This window comes from Ylistrum balloti, unplaced genomic scaffold (assembly GCF_031769215.1).
Source record: "Ylistrum balloti isolate Yb309-2 unplaced genomic scaffold, AGI_CSIRO_Ybal_v1 Utg369702, whole genome shotgun sequence".
Taxonomy (NCBI): domain Eukaryota; kingdom Metazoa; phylum Mollusca; class Bivalvia; order Pectinida; family Pectinidae; genus Ylistrum; species Ylistrum balloti.
Window position 1 is genome coordinate 1,427 of NW_026781932.1, and position 20,171 is coordinate 21,597.

At 33.2% G+C, this 20,171-nt stretch overlaps 1 protein-coding gene across 1 annotated transcript; it reads left to right on the forward strand.

Annotated features, from left to right (window-relative positions):
- The first annotated feature begins 1,180 nt into the window (after positions 1 to 1,180).
- On the forward strand, positions 1,181 to 12,019 carry LOC132565199 (hydroxyacylglutathione hydrolase, mitochondrial-like). The gene is made up of 10 exons (XM_060229830.1): positions 1,181 to 1,205; positions 1,420 to 1,591; positions 2,856 to 3,028; positions 3,399 to 3,463; positions 3,610 to 3,727; positions 5,869 to 5,974; positions 6,355 to 6,458; positions 6,938 to 7,039; positions 8,531 to 8,610; positions 9,354 to 12,019. Exons 2-10 carry the CDS (start codon positions 1,531 to 1,533, stop codon positions 9,436 to 9,438), a joined length of 894 nt encoding a protein of 297 aa, XP_060085813.1. The 5' UTR covers positions 1,181 to 1,205; positions 1,420 to 1,530; the 3' UTR covers positions 9,439 to 12,019.
- The last annotated feature ends 8,152 nt before the right edge of the window (positions 12,020 to 20,171 follow it).

Below are 20,171 nucleotides of genomic sequence, written 5' to 3' on the forward strand. Positions count from 1 at the left end.
AATTAAAATAGCCATCAGTAGGCCACAGACAAAATGCACCAAGATATTTGTGGTTTTTTTTATTTTGATTTAAACATACTTATTGACCCAAAATTGAGCAGAGGATTAGGCACAAGTTATTTTAACTTATGACCGCCTTTTCCTCTAATACAATACTTGATAAATATTTACATGATAACATTAACAAGGCATACATAATATATTTAACATTTAGCACATTTTACTTAAAATCTGTTGCTGGATTTGATAAAAATTTGCACGTGTCTGAATACTTCTGTATTGGTGGTTAGGGACAGATTTTCATTTCCAAATAAAAATAGATGTAAATTCACTTGATCTAAGTTCAACATGTTTATACTTTGAAAAAATGATATTCTTACCCTATCATAAAGCTTACATTCTAGGAAAAAGTGCCCAACATCCTCACAGTAATGTCCACAAGCACACGATGTGTTATCAACAATCTTAACACGGAACAAATCACTTTTCAAAGAGCTGCACTGATGTCTGAGTCTCGTATGTAGGCTCCTAATATATTTAGCTTACGTTCGCCAAAATTATAATAAGATGGAGGACAAGAATTAGCGTCATTAGATAAAGAAGATTTAAAAGCATTCAAAGATGGTAATGTTCTTATTGAATTGTCTAGCGAATTCCACAGACGTAAACTTGATGGCAGAAAAGAAGAGAAAAGATATTTGTGTGACGGACTTGTACAAGGGTTTCCTTTTTTTGTTCTTTTATCTATTTTCTTTTTATTTCACAATTAACTGTATCTAAGCACGTGTGGTGATGTTAACTTTCTATTCGACATGATCCGCAAATCAAAAGGATGGAATTAATAGTCGCAGTGGTAATTCATGTTTGTGTAGCCATAGCTAAAGTGAAAGTAGAAAGACCCATATGAAAATACGCAACTAAAGCTAAAGTCCATATCGGACTTCCGGTTTTCCGCTAGGGTAGCAGCATAGATATATAAAGGTTCTTATTAAGATTTTAAAAATAAATCCTTGCTAAAATTGGTCTTGTCATGTTAAAGTGGACAATGTGGGGTTTCATTTTCTTTCGGAATAATATCTTAACTATTTTGGCAATCTCGAATCTGTGTCTACGCACAAAAAAACAGCTTTACAGGAAGTGAAATTTTCATAGTGTTTACATGTGGTCATGTTATGAAGGATTTCTTATTTGGAATTTGCTGAAATGTAAGTAATTTATTACCATGACAGTATTATTGATTTAAAGATAGGTGTTTAGAAATAAATTTCTTCTATAAAGTTGTAGTGTTAGGTTGGAATTAGCAGTTTCCTTGTTTAGCATTTATGTAGTTTATAAAAATATTTACATGCAATGATGTATTTTTCATAACCAAACTGCTATTCCTATATATCCTATCTGTAACATCACTGATAATTTCAGGAAAACGCAAATTAACTGTTCCCTGCTTCCGGGGCGCAGCAATCGTTGATTCAATCGAAGCGAGGTGTTCCGAATGTGTAAATCAAACGACGACAATCTTTCGACACACTCATGTTGAAAAGTGTTCGACGACTGGTCGCTGTAAGATCGGCCCTTAAATCCATCTCTGCAGGTAAGTTACGAGTTCGCTTAATGTTTTGATAGCATTTCTTCACAGTTCAGTGTTTTCTCTAACTGTCACAGTACATAAGATCACCGGAAAGATGATGATTTTTTTGATAATCAGCTGGTCAATTTCAACAAAGCTTGACAACATCATGTTGAACATGGCCCATGCACTGTTGCTTGCGATGTTTGTGTACTGAACGGCTAAAAGTAGTGTTGGTCTATATCTTGACCTGTTGCGGGACCGGACATAACAATGTTTGGAGTGATACGAAGTGGAAGGGAAGTAACTTCGGAAGATCAAAATGTTACCATTAGGCCAGGATTTTATTTTACTTAAAAAGATATAATATTCTTTAATATATATTCAAATACAAATCCTTGTTTTACCTTTAAGTTGCAGACTAGACATACTATGGTTCAAAATGCTGTCACCTACTTGAACATAATCCAGATCTAGTTTGAGATGGATGAAACCTTCACTGTGACACTCTTTTCACTTTTACATTGTCTAACCATAATCTATATACAAACTATATGAATAGGGTAATGGAGCATTTAATTAGTCTAACCTATCAATATCAGACCTTTAAAACATCTATCAAGACAACTGAATCATCTGTATTATCATACCATGTATGAAAAGGACAGGGTACAGTATCAGGCAGTCTGAAACGTTCAGATATTCTTTCTGTAATATTATTTTTGTCTTGGTCTCCCGGTCGATATCGGGATCGATAGTCAGAACCATTCAGATTTAGTATCTGGTTGTACGTGTACATTTTCATAAAGTGTCCATGAATCGTGGAAAGTAAATATATACTGGAAAAACATCAAAAATTGCCAATTTGCGAACTGACCCAGAAAAATGCAAAAGTAATGCAATAAAGGAAATAATGTGCCTGAAAATGGAAGTACTGACTTGCTGGAGTACTCAGATGACCTCTTTTCGCAGATGTTTTAAAACTTAACATTGTTCAACTTACTACAAAAGAAAATGAGATAACAGTATGTTTATCAGCCTATAAATGTAATTAACAAATATGATGATATTTGTATTATATATATAAGATGAAGCTATGAAGTAGGAAATTAAAGCTGAAATCAATATGAAGATTTAGTAATACATTTTCTTAATGGTAATTGATTTCAAACAAAGAAAAAAAAGTATTCCATCAGATCCACATTGTTTTTCTTTCAGCACAGTACACCTACCATAATTTGATTAATCAGTTTTTTTATTTAGTAATGGTTATGTTTTATGGTTTTAGTTCGTCACTGTAGCAGCACTTCTCCACTGGAATATCATTCCAAACCTCTCAGGTTTACTCAGGCCAACATGGACGTAATACTCCTTCCTGCTCTCAAGGACAACTACATGTACCTCATAATAGACCAGGCTACCAAAGAATGTGCTTGTGTGGACCCAGTTGAACCAGAAAAGGTCAGTACAATCATGTATCAGTATTTATCATGTAATGTCATTTTTGTTTGATTTTTCTGATGACTCCATTGCCCCAATTCCCAAATTTTTATGAGTACAAGTCTAGTCACAAAGAAAAATATTTGGTTCTTAAGATTTAAGCGAGTTCCACAAGAAAAGCATAAGTTCAGGGCTGGCATATTTGAATCCCAAAAATCATCACATGTAATTATCCTGTTATCCTATCGTTTGTATTGTGACATCATCAAAGAAACAAATATAAAGTAACGAAACCAGTTGATATCTTTTTATTATAATGAAATGCTATATTCATGAATGTTTTTGCTAAAGTTTCATGATGAACAGAATCTTATATTTGTTTACATTTCAGGTTCTCAATGCTGTAAAAGAAATGGGTGTGAAGTTGACTACACTCATGACAACACATCATCACTGGTATTTATAAAACAAGACATGGTGATCATGTCAATCTGAAATTCACCTTATTTGTATCGCAGTCAATCATTTTTTATGTTATTTTCTTTACCGTAATAAAAATGCTCATTGATTACCGATTTATTCATTTATAATTTTTCTTGCAGGGATCATGCTGGTGGTAACAAAGAATTAGTAAGCAAATGTCCGCAGCTCAGTGTGTTTGGTGGTGATAAGCAGATAGATGGGCTAAAGGAAAACGTAGTTCATGGTGATGAGTTCAAGGTCAGTAAGCACACTAAAGTACGGTATCAGACTTGAGATTTCAATCCATACAGAATTTAAGAAGAAGTGTGAAAAGGAATTGTTCAAATTTTCATTTTCATTTCATTTCATAAATCTCATACTCACTAGAAACAAGTGCCAATATATCAATTTTCATACTAAGAAGATCATTTGCAAACAGTGCTTCAAAATAATAATTGAAAATAGTTATATAATGAAAACTGAAATAGTTGTAATATGCGGTTGGAAAGGTTGTAAAATTTGAACATATACATGAAATGTAATAATGAAAATAAAAATAATGAAAAGACAAAAAAAATTCATAGACTTTATTTATTTATTTTACAACAAAACAAGCTATCAGCATATATTAATCACCCTTAAATTGTTGGCACGGATGCAAACGTGCAGGGAGTCTTACTGTGGCAGGAAACTGTAGTATTCAGGGAAATCCAAATAGTCACACAGGTGACACACATAACTTTTCATTGATACCTGGTGTATATTTCTGTATTGTATTCTTTGACTATAATAAATCATGGATATTGTTTTGTCACGAGACCAATGCATAATGTTCCACCTTGCAGTTCAACAATTTGTTGATGAAAATTAATTATTAGTGCTTTGATAGCTTGGTGAGCTTGCGATTTCTCTGTTTGTTACTTTTTGATCTATAAAGTGTCATAACTAGATTTAGCATTGTTAGAGATTCATTACCTATAAAAAATGTCATAACATCGATGTATACTTTTTATGGTAGTATTGGTAATTGTTTTGAAGAGTCTAGACATTTTTTATGTTTCATTACTTGAACAGATATACTCGTGTTACGTTTCCGTGCGACTAACAAGTGGATTGTAATACTGAATAATAGGTTTTATTTTGGGGAGATAAATAATATATACAATAACATTAGATGGTGATTAACGGGGAGTGGCCTGTTATTCATGGAATGTAATCATTGTAAATAGAGCATCCCTAGTACTTTAAAGTACTTGTGCTTCCTTGATGTCAGTGGGACCGCAGCACTTGACAGCGCTGGCGTATCCACCAATTCCATGCCCTGCCTGTCAGGCCCGTTATCACCCCCATGCCCAGCACATGGCAAGTTACTGCAGTTCTTCCAACATCAAGCTGGTCTCGGCAAGTTGGGTGGTTGTGTACCTTTTCAGGTGAAACAGCTTTGTCCGTCAAGAGGGAAAGGGCCTAGTTACCTGATGATGATGGTTTCTCGTCTACGTGACTCTGCCTGTCGCCGGGCATTGTCCAATCAATGTGTGTCGATTATCTGGCCTAGTTACCTGTAATTAACATTCTTTTATATCCATAACACTACCTGAATAACCAACCATGATCACATTATAGAGCAGAATGAATAAACACATGCCTTGGTCATGTTACAGGTACCTGAACACACGAATAGATACACATTAGACATTACAAATTTACTTCACTCTTTAGTATTGAGACCTGAATGTTGAACAATTATGCTTCGATTATTTGCATATAATTCAAGCTCTCTGCACTATATGATTTAGACCATCCTCACAGGGCATTCAGTTGACCATGACAATTAGCCTTTTCAGAAGTCAAATTACAAATTTTAAGGGTCAAATCATATGTAAAATAAATATATCCATTTAAACCCTGGAATTAAAGCTCAAGTGTCTTCTGAATTCCTGTATTTGTTAATGACATAAACTCTTATCGTTAGTAATGTATTATTTAGTAATCACTGTGTGTAAACGATTTAATTAAAACTCTCCTTATTTGTGTATAAAATTAGACTGTCTTATTGTTATATGATTTTAAGCTCATTCCTAACTCCCATTGCATTGTGTCCATACTTCCCTTCATTCCATATTGTCTGGGCTCTAGCTCCCACACTACCAGTGACTGGAATTTCATACATGGGATGTGGGCCACTCTGACCATTTCGACCTTTTACCTAATTTTTGCCAAAGCTCTTTCTCCCACATCAATAGTCACTGAACTTCACGCTTGGTGAAGCAGTGTGAAGTGTATCAGAAGTAGGTCACTCTGACCTACATTTTGATCTTTAAGGGCTCATCGTATTTGTATGTAATTTTAAAAAAACACAAAAAACGTCATATGTAATTTAAAATTTCTTATTATTTCAGATCGGCCAGTTAAATGTACGATGTTTGCATACACCTTGTCACACAACTGGTCATATCTGCTATTATGTCACTGCAGGTGAGGGCGAAGACCCAGCTGTCTTTACAGGTAAATACAAATTTACAAGTTAAACCATTCCTTTAGATCAAGTGCATTGCAAACAAGTTTAAAATGAGATTGTAGCAAAATAGGAGAAATAGAATAGGATCGGGGACATTGATGGATATCTTAGATGTGTATGCGAATGGTTTATTGTAGATCGCATGTGAGATTTTCTTTACCTTATTAACACAAATATAAAGTGATCTAAACACAAATGTAACAGGTTAAATAACAAAGTAAAAAGGTACAAAACAGTTATGGAATATGATTTCCAGGAAGTATTCCAGTTCATGGGAACAGATCTACCAATGTATGAAAACAGTGTTATAGTTGGTACATGTATATATACATTAAATTTGTAACCAATTTATGATTTCTTTCATCAGGAGACACCCTATTTATAGCCGGTTGTGGCAGATTCTTTGAGGGCACACCAGAAAACATGAAGACTGCACTAATTGACATACTTGGAGAGTTACCCCCAAAAACTGTAATTTTATTTCCAAGATTCAAGAAATAAACTTAAAATCTAGCTGTTCTAGTAACAACTCATTCCTGTGGCTGAGCTGATGTTTGATCACTTATATCCTGTTGTACACCTTGTACATAGAAAATTCATGGTCAGTGTCTTAAAATATAAGCTGTATTTTGGCGCGCCCCTGGCGAAACAATTTTGTCTTTCTGTCTCAATTTTTGCAAAAAATTTCAAAATTTTTCATGTAAGTCCTTAAATGTATCATTTATCTCCATTATCTTTATTTTGAAGAATGTCACTTTTATTGTAATCTTATTTAATTCCTGAAAGCAGAAATAAGACCCTTCAAAATTTTGAACTAAATGTCCCAATATTACAGCAACAAAAGGCATGGCTGATTGTTTAGATACAATCAGCTTTTTTCTCTCACAAAAATTGTTTAGTGTTGTGTAATGAGGAACTGCTATAACGATTTTTACTTCTTGCCTTGACAGAAAGTTTACTGTGGCCACGAATATACAGTAAACAATCTCAAGTTTGCACTAAGTGTGGAACCAAAGAATCAAGACATGATTACTAAAATGGCCTGGGCACAGGTAGGTTAATTTTTGAATGCCACAGATGTGCTTATATTGGGTGCAAGTACATATGTAGGTCAAAGTTGAGAGGTCAAGGACATGACCGGGGCACAGAAAGATGTGACTTAATGTTTCTAATAGGATATTCATGTTAATTATGAAAGGTTCACCTCATTTCAAGTGACCAACCATAGTTGAATCTTGTAAAACTGGCTGGTGTCAGAAAGATCAAAGTTGAATGTTGGGGGAAGGCCTTTAAGGTCACTAGTAGGTCAAAAATGGTTGATTATCAGATCTCCTTTGCACAAGGAGATCAAAGATAAAAATTTAAGTACAAAATCTACTGGGCACATTTGCATGTCAAAGATTTAATGGTTTTGGACAATCAGCTAAAACACATACATTTGTAGGTCAGAGTTCAAGGGACATATATTTGCATGTGTAGCTTGAAGTTTGTTCAAGGTCATATATTCTACATTGTATATGTAGATCTGAGTGTGAGATAGTGTTTAAAACTGAAATGTAAAATTTATTATTTTGACCTAAGATAAGAATTATTTTCTCATATAGTTCATTTACAGAGAATATTATCTTAATGCACTCGATCATAAGTAGATAAAACTTGTATGTCTTAACCAGGATATCATAGGTACAGGGAAGACAAAGCGGAGACAAATTTATCATCCGTAGGAGAAAAATATTTAACTTGAAGATAAGGAATGAGGCAACAATTAAAAAAAGTGATAGCAAGTAAACTAGTTTGTATTTTTTTTCTAGTTTTATTATTTTTCCTATTTTGAATATTAATTTTTAGCCCACCATCATCAGCCGACAGGCAGCCATCTTGGATTTTTTCAATGAAGTTTGTTATTGCTATTTCTTAAGAAGCACTCAATGGATCTTTCTCAGATTGCATATGTAGGTTCCCCTTGGTCCCTAGTTGTGCCCATTTGATTTTGGGACTGATCAAAAAACAAAATGGCCAACAGGCAGCCATCTTGGATTTTTTTCAATGAAGTTTGTTATTGCTATTTCTTGAGAAGTGCTGGATGGATCATTCTAAAATTTAATATTAAGGTTCCCCTTGGTCCCTAGTTGTGCCAGTTTGATTTTGAGTCTGGTCAAAAAAAGCAAATGGTTGAGAGCCATATTAGATTTGACTTTGAAAGTTTGTTATGCTATTTCTTGAGAACTACAGCATAGATCTTTCTCAAATTCCATGTATAGGTTCCTTTAGGCCCCAAGTTCTGCCTATTTGAGTTTTTGATTGACCAGAAAAAACAAAATGGTAGACAGGTTGCCATCTTAGATGTTGCCTAGTAAAGATTGTTATTGCTATTTCTGCAAAGGAATGCTCATATGTCTTATCATTAAAAGCAAAAACAGAGAATAGAAAAGAAAAGAAGGGAAAATATCCAACTTTCAAAAAGCATATAAAAATCAAACAATGGTGGGCACAAAGATCTCTTTGGGATCTCTTGTTCTAACTTGGATATGCTTTCATTTCAGACAAAAAGGAACGAAAACAAGCCAACAATTCCCTCCACAATTGGAGATGAATTTAAATTCAACCCTTTCATGAGAGTCAGGTAGGTGAACGATGTCAACATGGAAAAGTGAATGTACTTATTATATTTACCTTACTTCAGCACCTGATATATACACATACATGTTTACACATTGCACTAAAAATCATCACTGAACTTATATTGTAATTTTTTAAGGGAGTACCTCGAGATATCCTTTCAAAAAATGAAAATCAATAGTAAATCCTAATTTTGGAATTAAAGCAATTTTCATAAATTATGCAGAAAATTTGTTCAACATTTAACATAATTTTTGTAGGTATTGAGTTTTCTTTTGAAGACTATAGTGTCATAATGTCATTTGATAACTGTCTGAATTTGTTTTACTTTTACATTTATAAGATGCAATCCTTAGATTACTCCCAAGTTAATTAAAAAAACAATTAATTGATAGAGAACAAGATTTTGATATCAGTATAAGATTGACTCAAATTGTTCAAAAATTTAATCTCTTTATTTTGAAAAAAAAAAACAAAAAAAAAACAAAAACAAAAACAAAAAAAGACAATTGTGGATTGCCTCTACATGTAGGTTTCAATAGAGAGCAGCTGAAACTTTTGAGATTGACTCAGCTATCATCGAGAAAACAACTGAAAATCTCAAGCTTGATATGTAAAGAGGTTGTCTCCTAAATGTTATGTTAAATAAATGTAATCAATTATTCAAATTTAACATGGGGATCAATATCGCATATGATCTGTCGGCCTTACATTTAGTTACTCATTTTTTTTACATTTTCTATGTAGGGAAGCGAGTGTAATGAACTACACTGGTACATCAGATCCTGTCGAAACCATGGGATTCTTGAGGAAGGCCAAGGATAAGTTCTAGTATGGATAGCTTAAGTCCCTTCATCATTGTACCACCATTTACAAATGAACATATCTTACTTTCATCTTCAATTTGTTTCATTATGTTAACAAATTGGCTGATACATGCAAATCTTAATTCAATTAATGCAAATTTTATCTTAGATCATAAAAGTGCTTTTTTAACTTCGGAAATGTAAAGTTCTAGAATTTCATATTTATGATCTAATGTTTGCTAAAATTGATTGCAATTGATTGTAATGCTGACTTTAACCTGTTAAGACAGAAACCTGTATATTGTGAGAGCCTGTGTATTTGTCACCATTGGCATGTAAGGCTTGAATGCATTTTTGGTGGTGTATATGCTTATATGAATGCATTTAGCAATATTCAGTGGCATGTGTCCATAAGCTGTCAGAGCTAGTTTGGAACTCATGGATTGGATGTGGGTCATATTGATGGATCATACATGAATTAAATTTTATATGAAATTATCAAAAAAGTGTGAGATTCTATTTAATATGAAATATTTGGTGCATTTAGATTTAATGCAAAACAATATATATATATATTTCAGACTGATATCTAAATTACGTGGTCTAGTGTCTTGACTGCTGAACTTTCACTACTGGATATCATATTGAAAGTAGATTGAAGTAAATTTATGTGAATCTGTGAAGGCCCATGCTGTAAACAGAGAATTATTGGAACTTGGTGTCAATCACATCTCCAATATATCTTATTTAACATATGTTAATTATACAATGAATGCAATATATGTTACTAACAAATGATACTGTTTAATAATAATGATATAGGTGTTATAGATATTCAACAGGTAGTAAAGACACCGTAGCAGTAATGGTAAAGTGCAGCAGCTTCCTTATACCACTCTGGTCTCACAGAGTTATTTCCCTTTGTTTGACTCTCTCTCTCTCTCTCTCTCTCTCTCTCTCTCTCTCTCTCTCTCTCTCTCTCTCTCTCTCTCTCTCTCTCTCTCTCTCTCTCTCTATATATATATATAGAGATAAATTTAAGGTTAACAGCCAAGGTGAGGCGAGAATGTCTGATACTGGATACTAGCTGTTCTATAAGTCAAAAGAGAACAGTTGACTTAAATTACTGTAAATACAAAATATCAGTATCAAATGATTACCAGAAACGAGGACAAAAGAGGTATTGAATTTGTATTTTCATTCTTGTTATGTTATTAAACTCTGACCTGTGTTCCAGATAAATGCTCTGTTTATTCATCATGTAACTGTTATACTGTTATAGAACTACTATGTATATACACTGCAGAACAAAATGTTATAATACATTTGAATAAGTCGGATAGTACCATTGTGGTGATGTGTTTATACTACACACTCTTGTATTGTATTTAGTCCGACTTGGATGTCGTAGACAGTGTAATATTTTCAGATGAACATTTACATATTTTGATTTTCTTCAGAAATACAGCTTGAAATTGAAGAAAGTGGTTTGTGTGATATTCTGTTTGAACAGGTTTTATGCTCAAGCATTTTTTTTTTATCCCAATGCAGGTCAAAAACTTTGTACAATATACTTAAACAGTAATAGAAGAGAATGACAATTCATATTTCTAATTTTTTTATGCTCTTTTGATGAGAATGTGAATTTCTTAAAAAAATCTCCAGGCATTGATGGTAAAGTCTATTGCTTTATTTTAGAATACTATTTGTTTGTTTGTGGTTTTTTGTTGTTGTTGTTGTTGTTTAAAATCTATTTCATTTAAATTCCAGTGCTTTAAGGAATATCTACCCCTATTTATTGCAGGCTGCATAAAAGAAGTTACATTCATAAATATTGTAGTATGGTTGACTTTAGTTGTAAAAAAAAGTCAGTTTTAAAGTAGTTAAACTTGCTGTCTTGTGAATAAGCACTAGGAGAAATGAATTCAGTATTTCTGACTTGATTTCAGGAGTCTGATGATATGTTGATAACACATCAGTATATTCAAAAGGAATTTAAGGCTGAAGTGTAGAATTGATCAACCACAAAAATTTGTAAAATAAATTACTACAATAATTTCCATTTTACAGTATATGTAGATCAGTTAATCATAAACAGATAACAGTGTTTGGTAATCAGAAGTTATTTATATGTCCTTATATACTATCAGGTGTCATTTTACTACCAGCTGTGGGTCAGAGGGAGATTTATGGTGAAATTAGCCATTTTATTGTTTTACTCCATATCAGTCAAGATTTAAAATCTTTTACCGAAATAGTAATATCTTATACTCCCTGATGGTATTAAAGAATTATTAAAAGCTATAGTTGCTATGGTTACCTGTTGAAATTTGCAAATGTTGGGGACAATTGGACTTTTTGGATTGTGGACTGATTGGGAATTAAATAGAAAAAGAACAGGTGACACAATTGGTAATAATGTGAGGTTGTACAGTGTACATATTCGCTCTGATCTCATGATTGTTTGTAAGCCTGTTTCTTATTAACATTTTACCATCTTCTATTATCACTAAATATCAGGGAATTATTCCAATTACAACCCCGATGTTTGTCATCCCAAAGGGACAACAAAGACTATTTAATCAACATTAAATTAAGACATTTAAATACCTGTTTTTTTATCTTTATTTTGTCTGACATTTTGTTTTAGTTCAAAAGTATATTGTATATGACACTGTCATTGACACATATACAATCTTAATAGGTTTTCAGTTTGTTAGAGATTTTATGAGTTGTAATTTTTTTAGAATTTTTTTTTTTGTGAACCTTCAAGACAAGTTTCATAAAATCTCATATAAAATGAAAACAAACAAAGGATAGTTTTTATCTCATAACTCAGAAACGTTTCATTTTACAGGTTTTGATGTCCAGTGTTAGGGCCATTTTCAATTTGTGATCTGACATCCTTGTCAGTAATAAGATATCACTTGGGATCTCTGACTGGTGCTTCTAAAGGAAAATGTTTCACTAGTAACACTGGTTATATATGCTATAATATTAAGTTCTCTTGAAGAGATTATAAGTGATTCTAATCCCTGAAAGGTTGAGGATGCACGTGTAGGTGCACAGATCAGCTTCTGTATGAATGGAAAAAAACAAAAGTTTCAATGAAACTGATGAATGTTGCCGGAAAAAGACTTCATTGGACAAAATGTTTTCTAAAAGTCAGTAAGTCTGTAATTAAGCGGTTGCAGGCCCTGGTATACAGCACATTCTCACAGTATGACGAATGTATACACCAAGTTTCATGCTCCTAGTTTTAATGCAAGGAAGACTTTTCTCATGACACAAAATTTTATCAAAGGGCATTAACTCTGTACTGAGGGGTCATGGGCCCTAACTTTGCTTCACAGCACCTTGCTTTTGTATGACTGATGTATTTATTACCTTTCAATATTCTAGTTTAAAATCAGGAAAAGTTGTGCCCCAGATACAAAAAAATAATAACAAAGGCAATAAATCCGAGGTTGCAGGAACTAATATGTTACAATGCACATTGTCTTCATATGATCAATGCATACACCAAGTTTCATTATCCTACCTTAAATGCAAGCAAAGTTATGCTGTGGACAAGTTATTTTGAACAAAGGGCAATAACTCGGTAATTAAATGATCGAAGGCGCAGAATTGGGTACACTGCACATTGCCATAGTGTGATAAATGCACCCACCAAGTTTCATTATTCTAGTTTTAATGCAAGCAATTTTAACACCACTCTAGACACAAAATTTTAACAAAGGGCAATAACTCTGTAATTAATGTGTTGCAGGGCCTGGGTATGGTACACTGCACAAGGTCTTAGTGTGATCAATTTATTCACCATTTCGTTTTCCTAGTGTATGCTCAAGCAAAGTTATATTCTGGACACGAAATTTTAACAAAGGATAGTAACTGTAAGGGATCGAGGGTCATAAATTTTGTACACTGCACGTCCCTTTAGTATGACCTATGTATATACCAAGTTTCATAATCCTTGCTTTAACTGTGAGCAAAATTATGTTCAAGACACGAAAGAACGGTCAAGGCGGTGTCTATATATATATATATGCTCCCCCGAAAATTAAGAAATATACCGAACACGCAAATAAAAAATGAAACAAGAAGGACGCATTCCTTGAGAGCCAGTCATGCTACTTATAATTAAAAAAGAAATACACCCTTACCCGGCAAATACAGTCAATACCGAATCTATGTCCCCGCTTTTCACCTCATGATAGCACGTCACCAGAACACTTATGTTCGTCGGAAGTAGTCGCGGAGACGGAAAACCTGTAGATCAACCAACCAACCTGAAGATAGATTTTATGAACAGGTTTAAAGGTTTTGAAATTAAAAGTTTCGAACAAATTCAATGTGTAATTGGAGGGTAATCCGCTGTACATTGTGCATTCAAATTAATATTGTGATTGGTCATGGATTAAAGGTCATATATGTGCTCTGTTTAAACTTTTGATAGTTTAGAAATACTACTAGAGGATTAAGGAAGTGAAAAGTAGCTCGTAGATGGTGGCAGTAGCGTGACAGACTTGTACCACAGTGAAGGCCAATTTCTGTCGTCACTGGAAACCGAGCCAATGTGTCCACGTGATTTTACTGTTGGCACAATCAAATGTTTCCAACGACACTGATAACAGAAATAAGAAGACAAGTTTATGAATATCTTTGTCGCCAGAACGACAGATCCAAAAGTCTCGTGATATGATTCTTGAAAGGAATGTACCGTTTCTTTTGAGTACATTTATGGAAATGAGAACATATTTACAAATATATCTTCGGGCGTTAGAATGACGTATTCGTGTTCCTGCAGCTAATTTCATGCCCATCTGATTAGTAAAACGTCGAATATATTAATGAAAAAAAAATCACATTCAGGAGCTACAGGGTGCTCATCACACCTGGCTGTAAGCATCCTCGATACTCCAGGGGTTACGATCACTTTCGCTCTCTGCACCCCTCTTAAAGAAGTAAGTGATCTAATCCCTGGAATTCCGAGGTTGCTGGATAAATAACACACACACACACACACACATACACACACACACACACAGACACACACACATATATAAGTATATTTTGTATTTTTACGTATTATTAACATTCTAGGTCAGTCTGAAGAACAACTTGTTTACGTATTCCTAGGAAAAATATGGCTTGGCACTAGGCATGGTTGGATCTCGAACATTAAGATATACAGACCACGAAGGCTGCAATTGTAATTCAATGAAAATGATTTGTTTGGTAATAATTTCTTTTTAAATGAAAAAAAAACAGCTTAAATGCAAAAGTCATAGATACCGAGGCATCTTTTTATGTAACACTTTAATTTTTATGAGTTTTCAAATGTTTTTATAAAAAAAAACAAAAAAAAACTAAACAAAACAAAACAGACACATACACACGCACAAAAGATGAGTCAGCATCTACATAATTATGTTTAACGAATCACACAAGGAAATATGATATTATACAATGCACTCATGGCGATGACCATTCCAACTTTCCCATGACCTTCAACAACGAGCATTAACTGTCAACTGGCAATCGCTTACACAGATCGTGATATACAGCGAATGAGTTACATCATATACACACCATTATGTTTAGATGACGCAAGGATGATATTTTATAAAAATGAAAAAATCGTAATAACAGCCTAGAAATCGTCACTATTTCAAAACTTAGTGGAAAGTTACATTGTGTGACAAATTCGTTTGGAGTCGCATGTTAAATTTGCTATAGTCTGCCTAACTCCGATCAAGAGTCCTTTTGAACCACCTCATTATATTGTTCACAACTAAGATTTGAAAAAAATTACCGGTTGTTCTGTTTTCATAACATTGTAGTGTCAATTTCAGGATGTAATTTGTCTGTTTTTTCTTCAAAATTTGGTTACTTGAAACTTTCAAATATGGCTACCTTCCTCTGTGCAGACGACACTATTTTGAAAACGAAACCTTAGAATTCCACGCATGATCAAATATTCTATTGGTTGCCGACTCTTGAAAGAGTATTACGTCATCTTAATTGGCCCATTTCTGGGCGTGGTTTAACTGTTGGTATATGACTGGCAGTTATTGATGTGAAATTCAAATCTTTAATTCAAAACAACACGAAGATCAGAAACAGGGTGCGTAGGATTATCGGTGGATGTGAATAAGGAACAATAGCAGACCTTTATTGAAAGGTGTCTTTTGTACAATCTTCCAAATTGCAAGAGGCAGACATTGCTGGTGAACTTTTATTCCCCGAGGTTTGTCTAACCTGACGTCACTTTTAACTCGTTCGTGGCACAGTTCAGACTATATATATGATGTTCTGAATGTATCAGATGTATAAAAATTGTCCAATCTTTGTATTGATGTCTTTATAATCTTGTATGTCTTTTGTCCAATCTTTGTATTGATGCCTTTATCCTGTATGTCTTTTGTCCAATCTTTGTATTGATGCCTTTATCTTGTTTGTCTTTTGTCCAATCTTCGTATTTATGCCTTTATCTTGTTTGTCTTTTGTCCAATCTTTGTGTTGATGTCTTTATCTTGTATGTCTTTTGTCCAATCTTTGTATTGATGCCTTTATCCTGTATGTCTTTTGTCCAATCTTTGTATTGATACCTTTATCTTGTTTGTCTTTTGTCCAATCTTTGTATTGATGCCTTTATCTTGTATGTCTTTTGTCCAATCCTTGTATTGAATGATGCTTTTATCTTGTATGTCTTTTGTGTAATCCTTGTATTGAATAATGCCTTTATCTTGTTTGTCTTTTGTCCAATCCTTGTATTGATGTCTTTATCTTGTATGTCTTTTGTCCAATCTTTGTATTGAATGATGCTTTTATCTTGTATGTGTTTTGTCCAATCTTTGTATTGATGCCTTTATCTTGTTTGTCTTTTGTCCAATTTTTGTATTGGTGTTTGTCTTTTGTCCAATCTTCGTATTGATGCCTTTATCTTGTTTGTCTTTTGTCCAATCTTTGTATTGATGCCTTTATCTTGTATGTCTTTTGTCCAATCTTCTTATTGATGCCTTAATCTTGTTTTTCTTTTGTCCAATCTTCTTATTGATGCCTTAATCTTGTTTTTCTTTTGTCCAATCTTTGTATTGATGCCTTTATCTTGTTTTTCTTTTGTCCAATCTTTGTATTGATGCCTTTATCTTGTATGTCTTTTGTCCAATCTTTGTATTGATGTCTTTATCTTGTATGTCTTTTGTCCAATCTTTGTATTGATGTCTTTATCTTGTTTTTCTTTTGTCCAATCTTTGTATTGATGCCTTTATCTTGTATGTCTTTTGTCCAATCTTTGTATTGATGTCTTTATCTTGTATGTCTTTTGTCCAATCTTTGTATTGATGTCTTTATCTTGTACGTCTTTTGTCCAATCTTTGTATTGATGTCTTTATCTTGTACGTCTTTTGTTCAATCTTCGTATTGATGCCTTTATCTTGTATGTCTTTTGTCCAATCTTCGTATTGATGCCTTTATCTTGTATGTCTTTTGCCCAATCTTTGTATTGATGTCTTTATCTTGTACGTCTTTTGTCCAATCTTCGTATTGATGCCTTTATCTTGTATGTCTTTTGTCCAATCTTTGTATTGATGCCTTTATCTTGTACGTCTTTTGTCCAATCTTCGTATTGATGCCTTTATCTTGTACGTCTTTTGTCCAATCTTCGTATTGATGCCTTTATCTTGTATGTATTTTGTCCAATCTTTGTATTGATGCTTTTATCTTGTATGTCTTTTGTCCAATCTTCGTATTGATGCCTTTATCTTGTATGTCTTTTGTCCAATCTTTGTATTGATGTCTTTATCTTGTATGTCTTTTGTCCAATCTTTGTATTGATGTCTTTATCTATTATGTCTTTTGTCCAATCTTTGTATTGATGCCTTTATCTTGTATGTCTTTTGTCCAAACTTTGTATTGAATAATGCCTTTATCTTGTATGTCTTTTGTCCAATCTTTGTATTGATGCCTTTATCTTGTTTGTCTTTTGTCCAATCTTTGTATTGATGCCTTTATCTTGTATGTCTTTTGTCCAATCTTTGTATTGATGCCTTTATCTTGTATGTCTTTTGTCCAATCCTTGTATTGAATGATGCTTTTATCCTGTATGTCTTTTGTGCAATCCTTGTATTGAATAATGCCTTTATCTTGTTTGTCTTTTGTCCAATCCTTGTATTGATGTCTTTATCTTGTATGTCTTTTGTCAAATCTTTGTATTGAATGATGCTTTTATCTTGTATGTGTTTTGTCCAATCTTTGTATTGATGCCTTTATCTTGTTTGTCTTTTGTCCAATCTTTGTATTGGTGTTTTTATCTTGTATGTCTTTTGTCCAATCTTTGTATTGATGCCTTTATCTTGTATGTCTTTTGTCCAATCTTTGTATTGATGCTTTTATCTTGTATGTCTTTTGTCCAATCTTTGTATTGATGCCTTTATCTTGTATGTCTTTTGTGCAATATTTGTATTGATGCCTTTATGTTGTATGTCTTTTGTCCAATCTTTGTATTGAATGATGCTTTTATCTTGTATGTCTTTTGTCCAATCTTCGTATTGATGCCTTTATCTTGTATGTCTTTTGTCCAATCTTTGTATTGATGCTTTTATCTTGTATGTCTTTTGTCCAATCTTTGTATTGATGCCTTTATCTTGTATGTCTTTTGTCCAATCTTTGTATTGATGTCTTTATCTTGTATGTCTTTTGTCCAATCTTTGTATTGATGTCTTTATCTATTATGTCTTTTGTCCAATCTTTGTATTGATGCCTTTATCTTGTATGTCTTTTGTCCAAACTTTGTATTGAATAATGCCTTTATCTTGTATGTCTTTTGTCCAATCTTTGTATTGATGCCTTTATCTTGTTTGTCTTTTGTCCAATCTTTGTATTGATGCCTTTATCTTGTATGTCTTTTGTCCAATCTTTGTATTGATGCCTTTATCTTGTATGTCTTTTGTCCAATCCTTGTATTGAATGATGCTTTTATCCTGTATGTCTTTTGTGCAATCCTTGTATTGAATAATGCCTTTATCTTGTTTGTCTTTTGTCCAATCCTTGTATTGATGTCTTTATCTTGTATGTCTTTTGTCCAATCTTTGTATTGAATGATGCTTTTATCTTGTATGTGTTTTGTCCAATCTTTGTATTGATGCCTTTATCTTGTTTGTCTTTTGTCCAATCTTTGTATTGGTGTTTTTATCTTGTATGTCTTTTGTCCAATCTTTGTATTGATGCCTTTATCTTGTATGTCTTTTGTCCAATCTTTGTATTGATGCTTTTATCTTGTATGTCTTTTGTCCAATCTTTGTATTGATGTCTTTATCTTGTACGTCTTTTGTCCAATCGTCGTATTGATGCATTTATCTTGTTTGTCTTTTGTCCAATCTTTGTATAGATGCCTTTATCTCGTATGTCTTTTGTCCAATCTTTGTATTGATGCCTTTATCTTGTATGTCTTTTGTCCAATCTTTGTATTGATGCCTTTATCTTGTATGTCTTTTGTGCAATATTTGTATTGATGCCTTTATGTTGTATGTCTTTTGTCCAATCTTTGTATTGAATGATGCTTTTATCTTGTATGTCTTTTGTCCAATCTTTGTATTGATGCCTTTATCTTGTATGTCATTTGTCCAATCTTTGTATTGATGCCTTTATCTTGTATGTCTTTTGTGCAATATTTGTATTGATGCCTTTATCTTGTATGTCTTTTGTCCAATCCTTGTATTGAATAATGCTTTTATCTTGTACGTCTTTTGTCCAAAAATCCTTGTATTGATGTCTTTATCTTGTATGTCTTTTGTCCAATCTTTGTATTGATGCCTTTATCTTGTATGTCTTTTGTCCAATCTTTGTATTGATGCCTTTATCTTGTACGTCTTTTGTCCAATCTTTGTATTGATGTCTTTATCTATTATGTCTTTTGTCCAATCCTTGTATTGATGCCTTTATAATGCCTTTATCTTTTATCTTGTATGTCTTTTGTCCAATCCTTGTATTGAATGATGCTTTTATCTTGTATGTCTTTTGTCCAATCTTTGTATTGATGTCTTTATCTGGTTTGTCTTTTGTCCAATATTTGTATTGATGCCTTTACCTTGTATGTCTTTTGTCCAATCCTTGTATTGATGTCTTTATCTTGTATGTCTTTTGTCCAATCTTTGTATTGAAAGAAGGTATCCACTTGTCCTTTTTAACAATCTTAACGACACTGGCAGATCTTTGTAATCGGAAATCTATATAAATGTTCCTCTGGTAAAATAGATAGCACAGTATATGGATTTATTTGAAACAAAAATATGATCGGATTCTGTATACTAGTGTCATTGAATCAGCCATGCCCCTCACTTTGATGTCACATAAAATAAAACAAGACGTTAGGATTCAGTCAATAACGTATTATTAACAAAATATATTGTAATAGGATATTTATGGTGCATGTAAAATTCATATGTAATATATATCTATTGACAAGTGTGGTTTTGATAATCTTTATTCAACAAAATTACTACAATAAATGATTGTATATGTTATGATTAAAAAAAATAATATTAACCTAAATTGCTTTCTCCCCCCCCCCCCCCCCCCCCCCCCCCCCAACCCTTGCTTTTTCTCTTTTTCCCCCAACAACTTCCCCACATATTTGGCAGTACTACATATCACAATCCCCAGTACCAAGCTGGTCGTGATAACCTTTACATTGTCAGTTTATGGGTTTTAATTTATTGCAATGTCAACAACTCTGACGTAATTTATGTGACGTCAG

What these genes read in the sequence shown, in the direction of transcription:
- LOC132565199 (XM_060229830.1), top strand. Translation starts at nt 1,531, where the DNA reads ATGTTGAAAAGTGTTCGACGACTGGTCGCTGTAAGATCGGCCCTTAAA. An exon ending in TTCATGGTGATGAGTTCAAG is followed by an intron (nt 3,728 to 5,868) that starts GTCAGTAAGCAC and finishes TTATTATTTCAG; the next exon opens with ATCGGCCAGTTAAATGTACG. An exon ending in AACCCTTTCATGAGAGTCAG is followed by an intron (nt 8,611 to 9,353) that starts GTAGGTGAACGA and finishes TTTTCTATGTAG; the next exon opens with GGAAGCGAGTGTAATGAACT.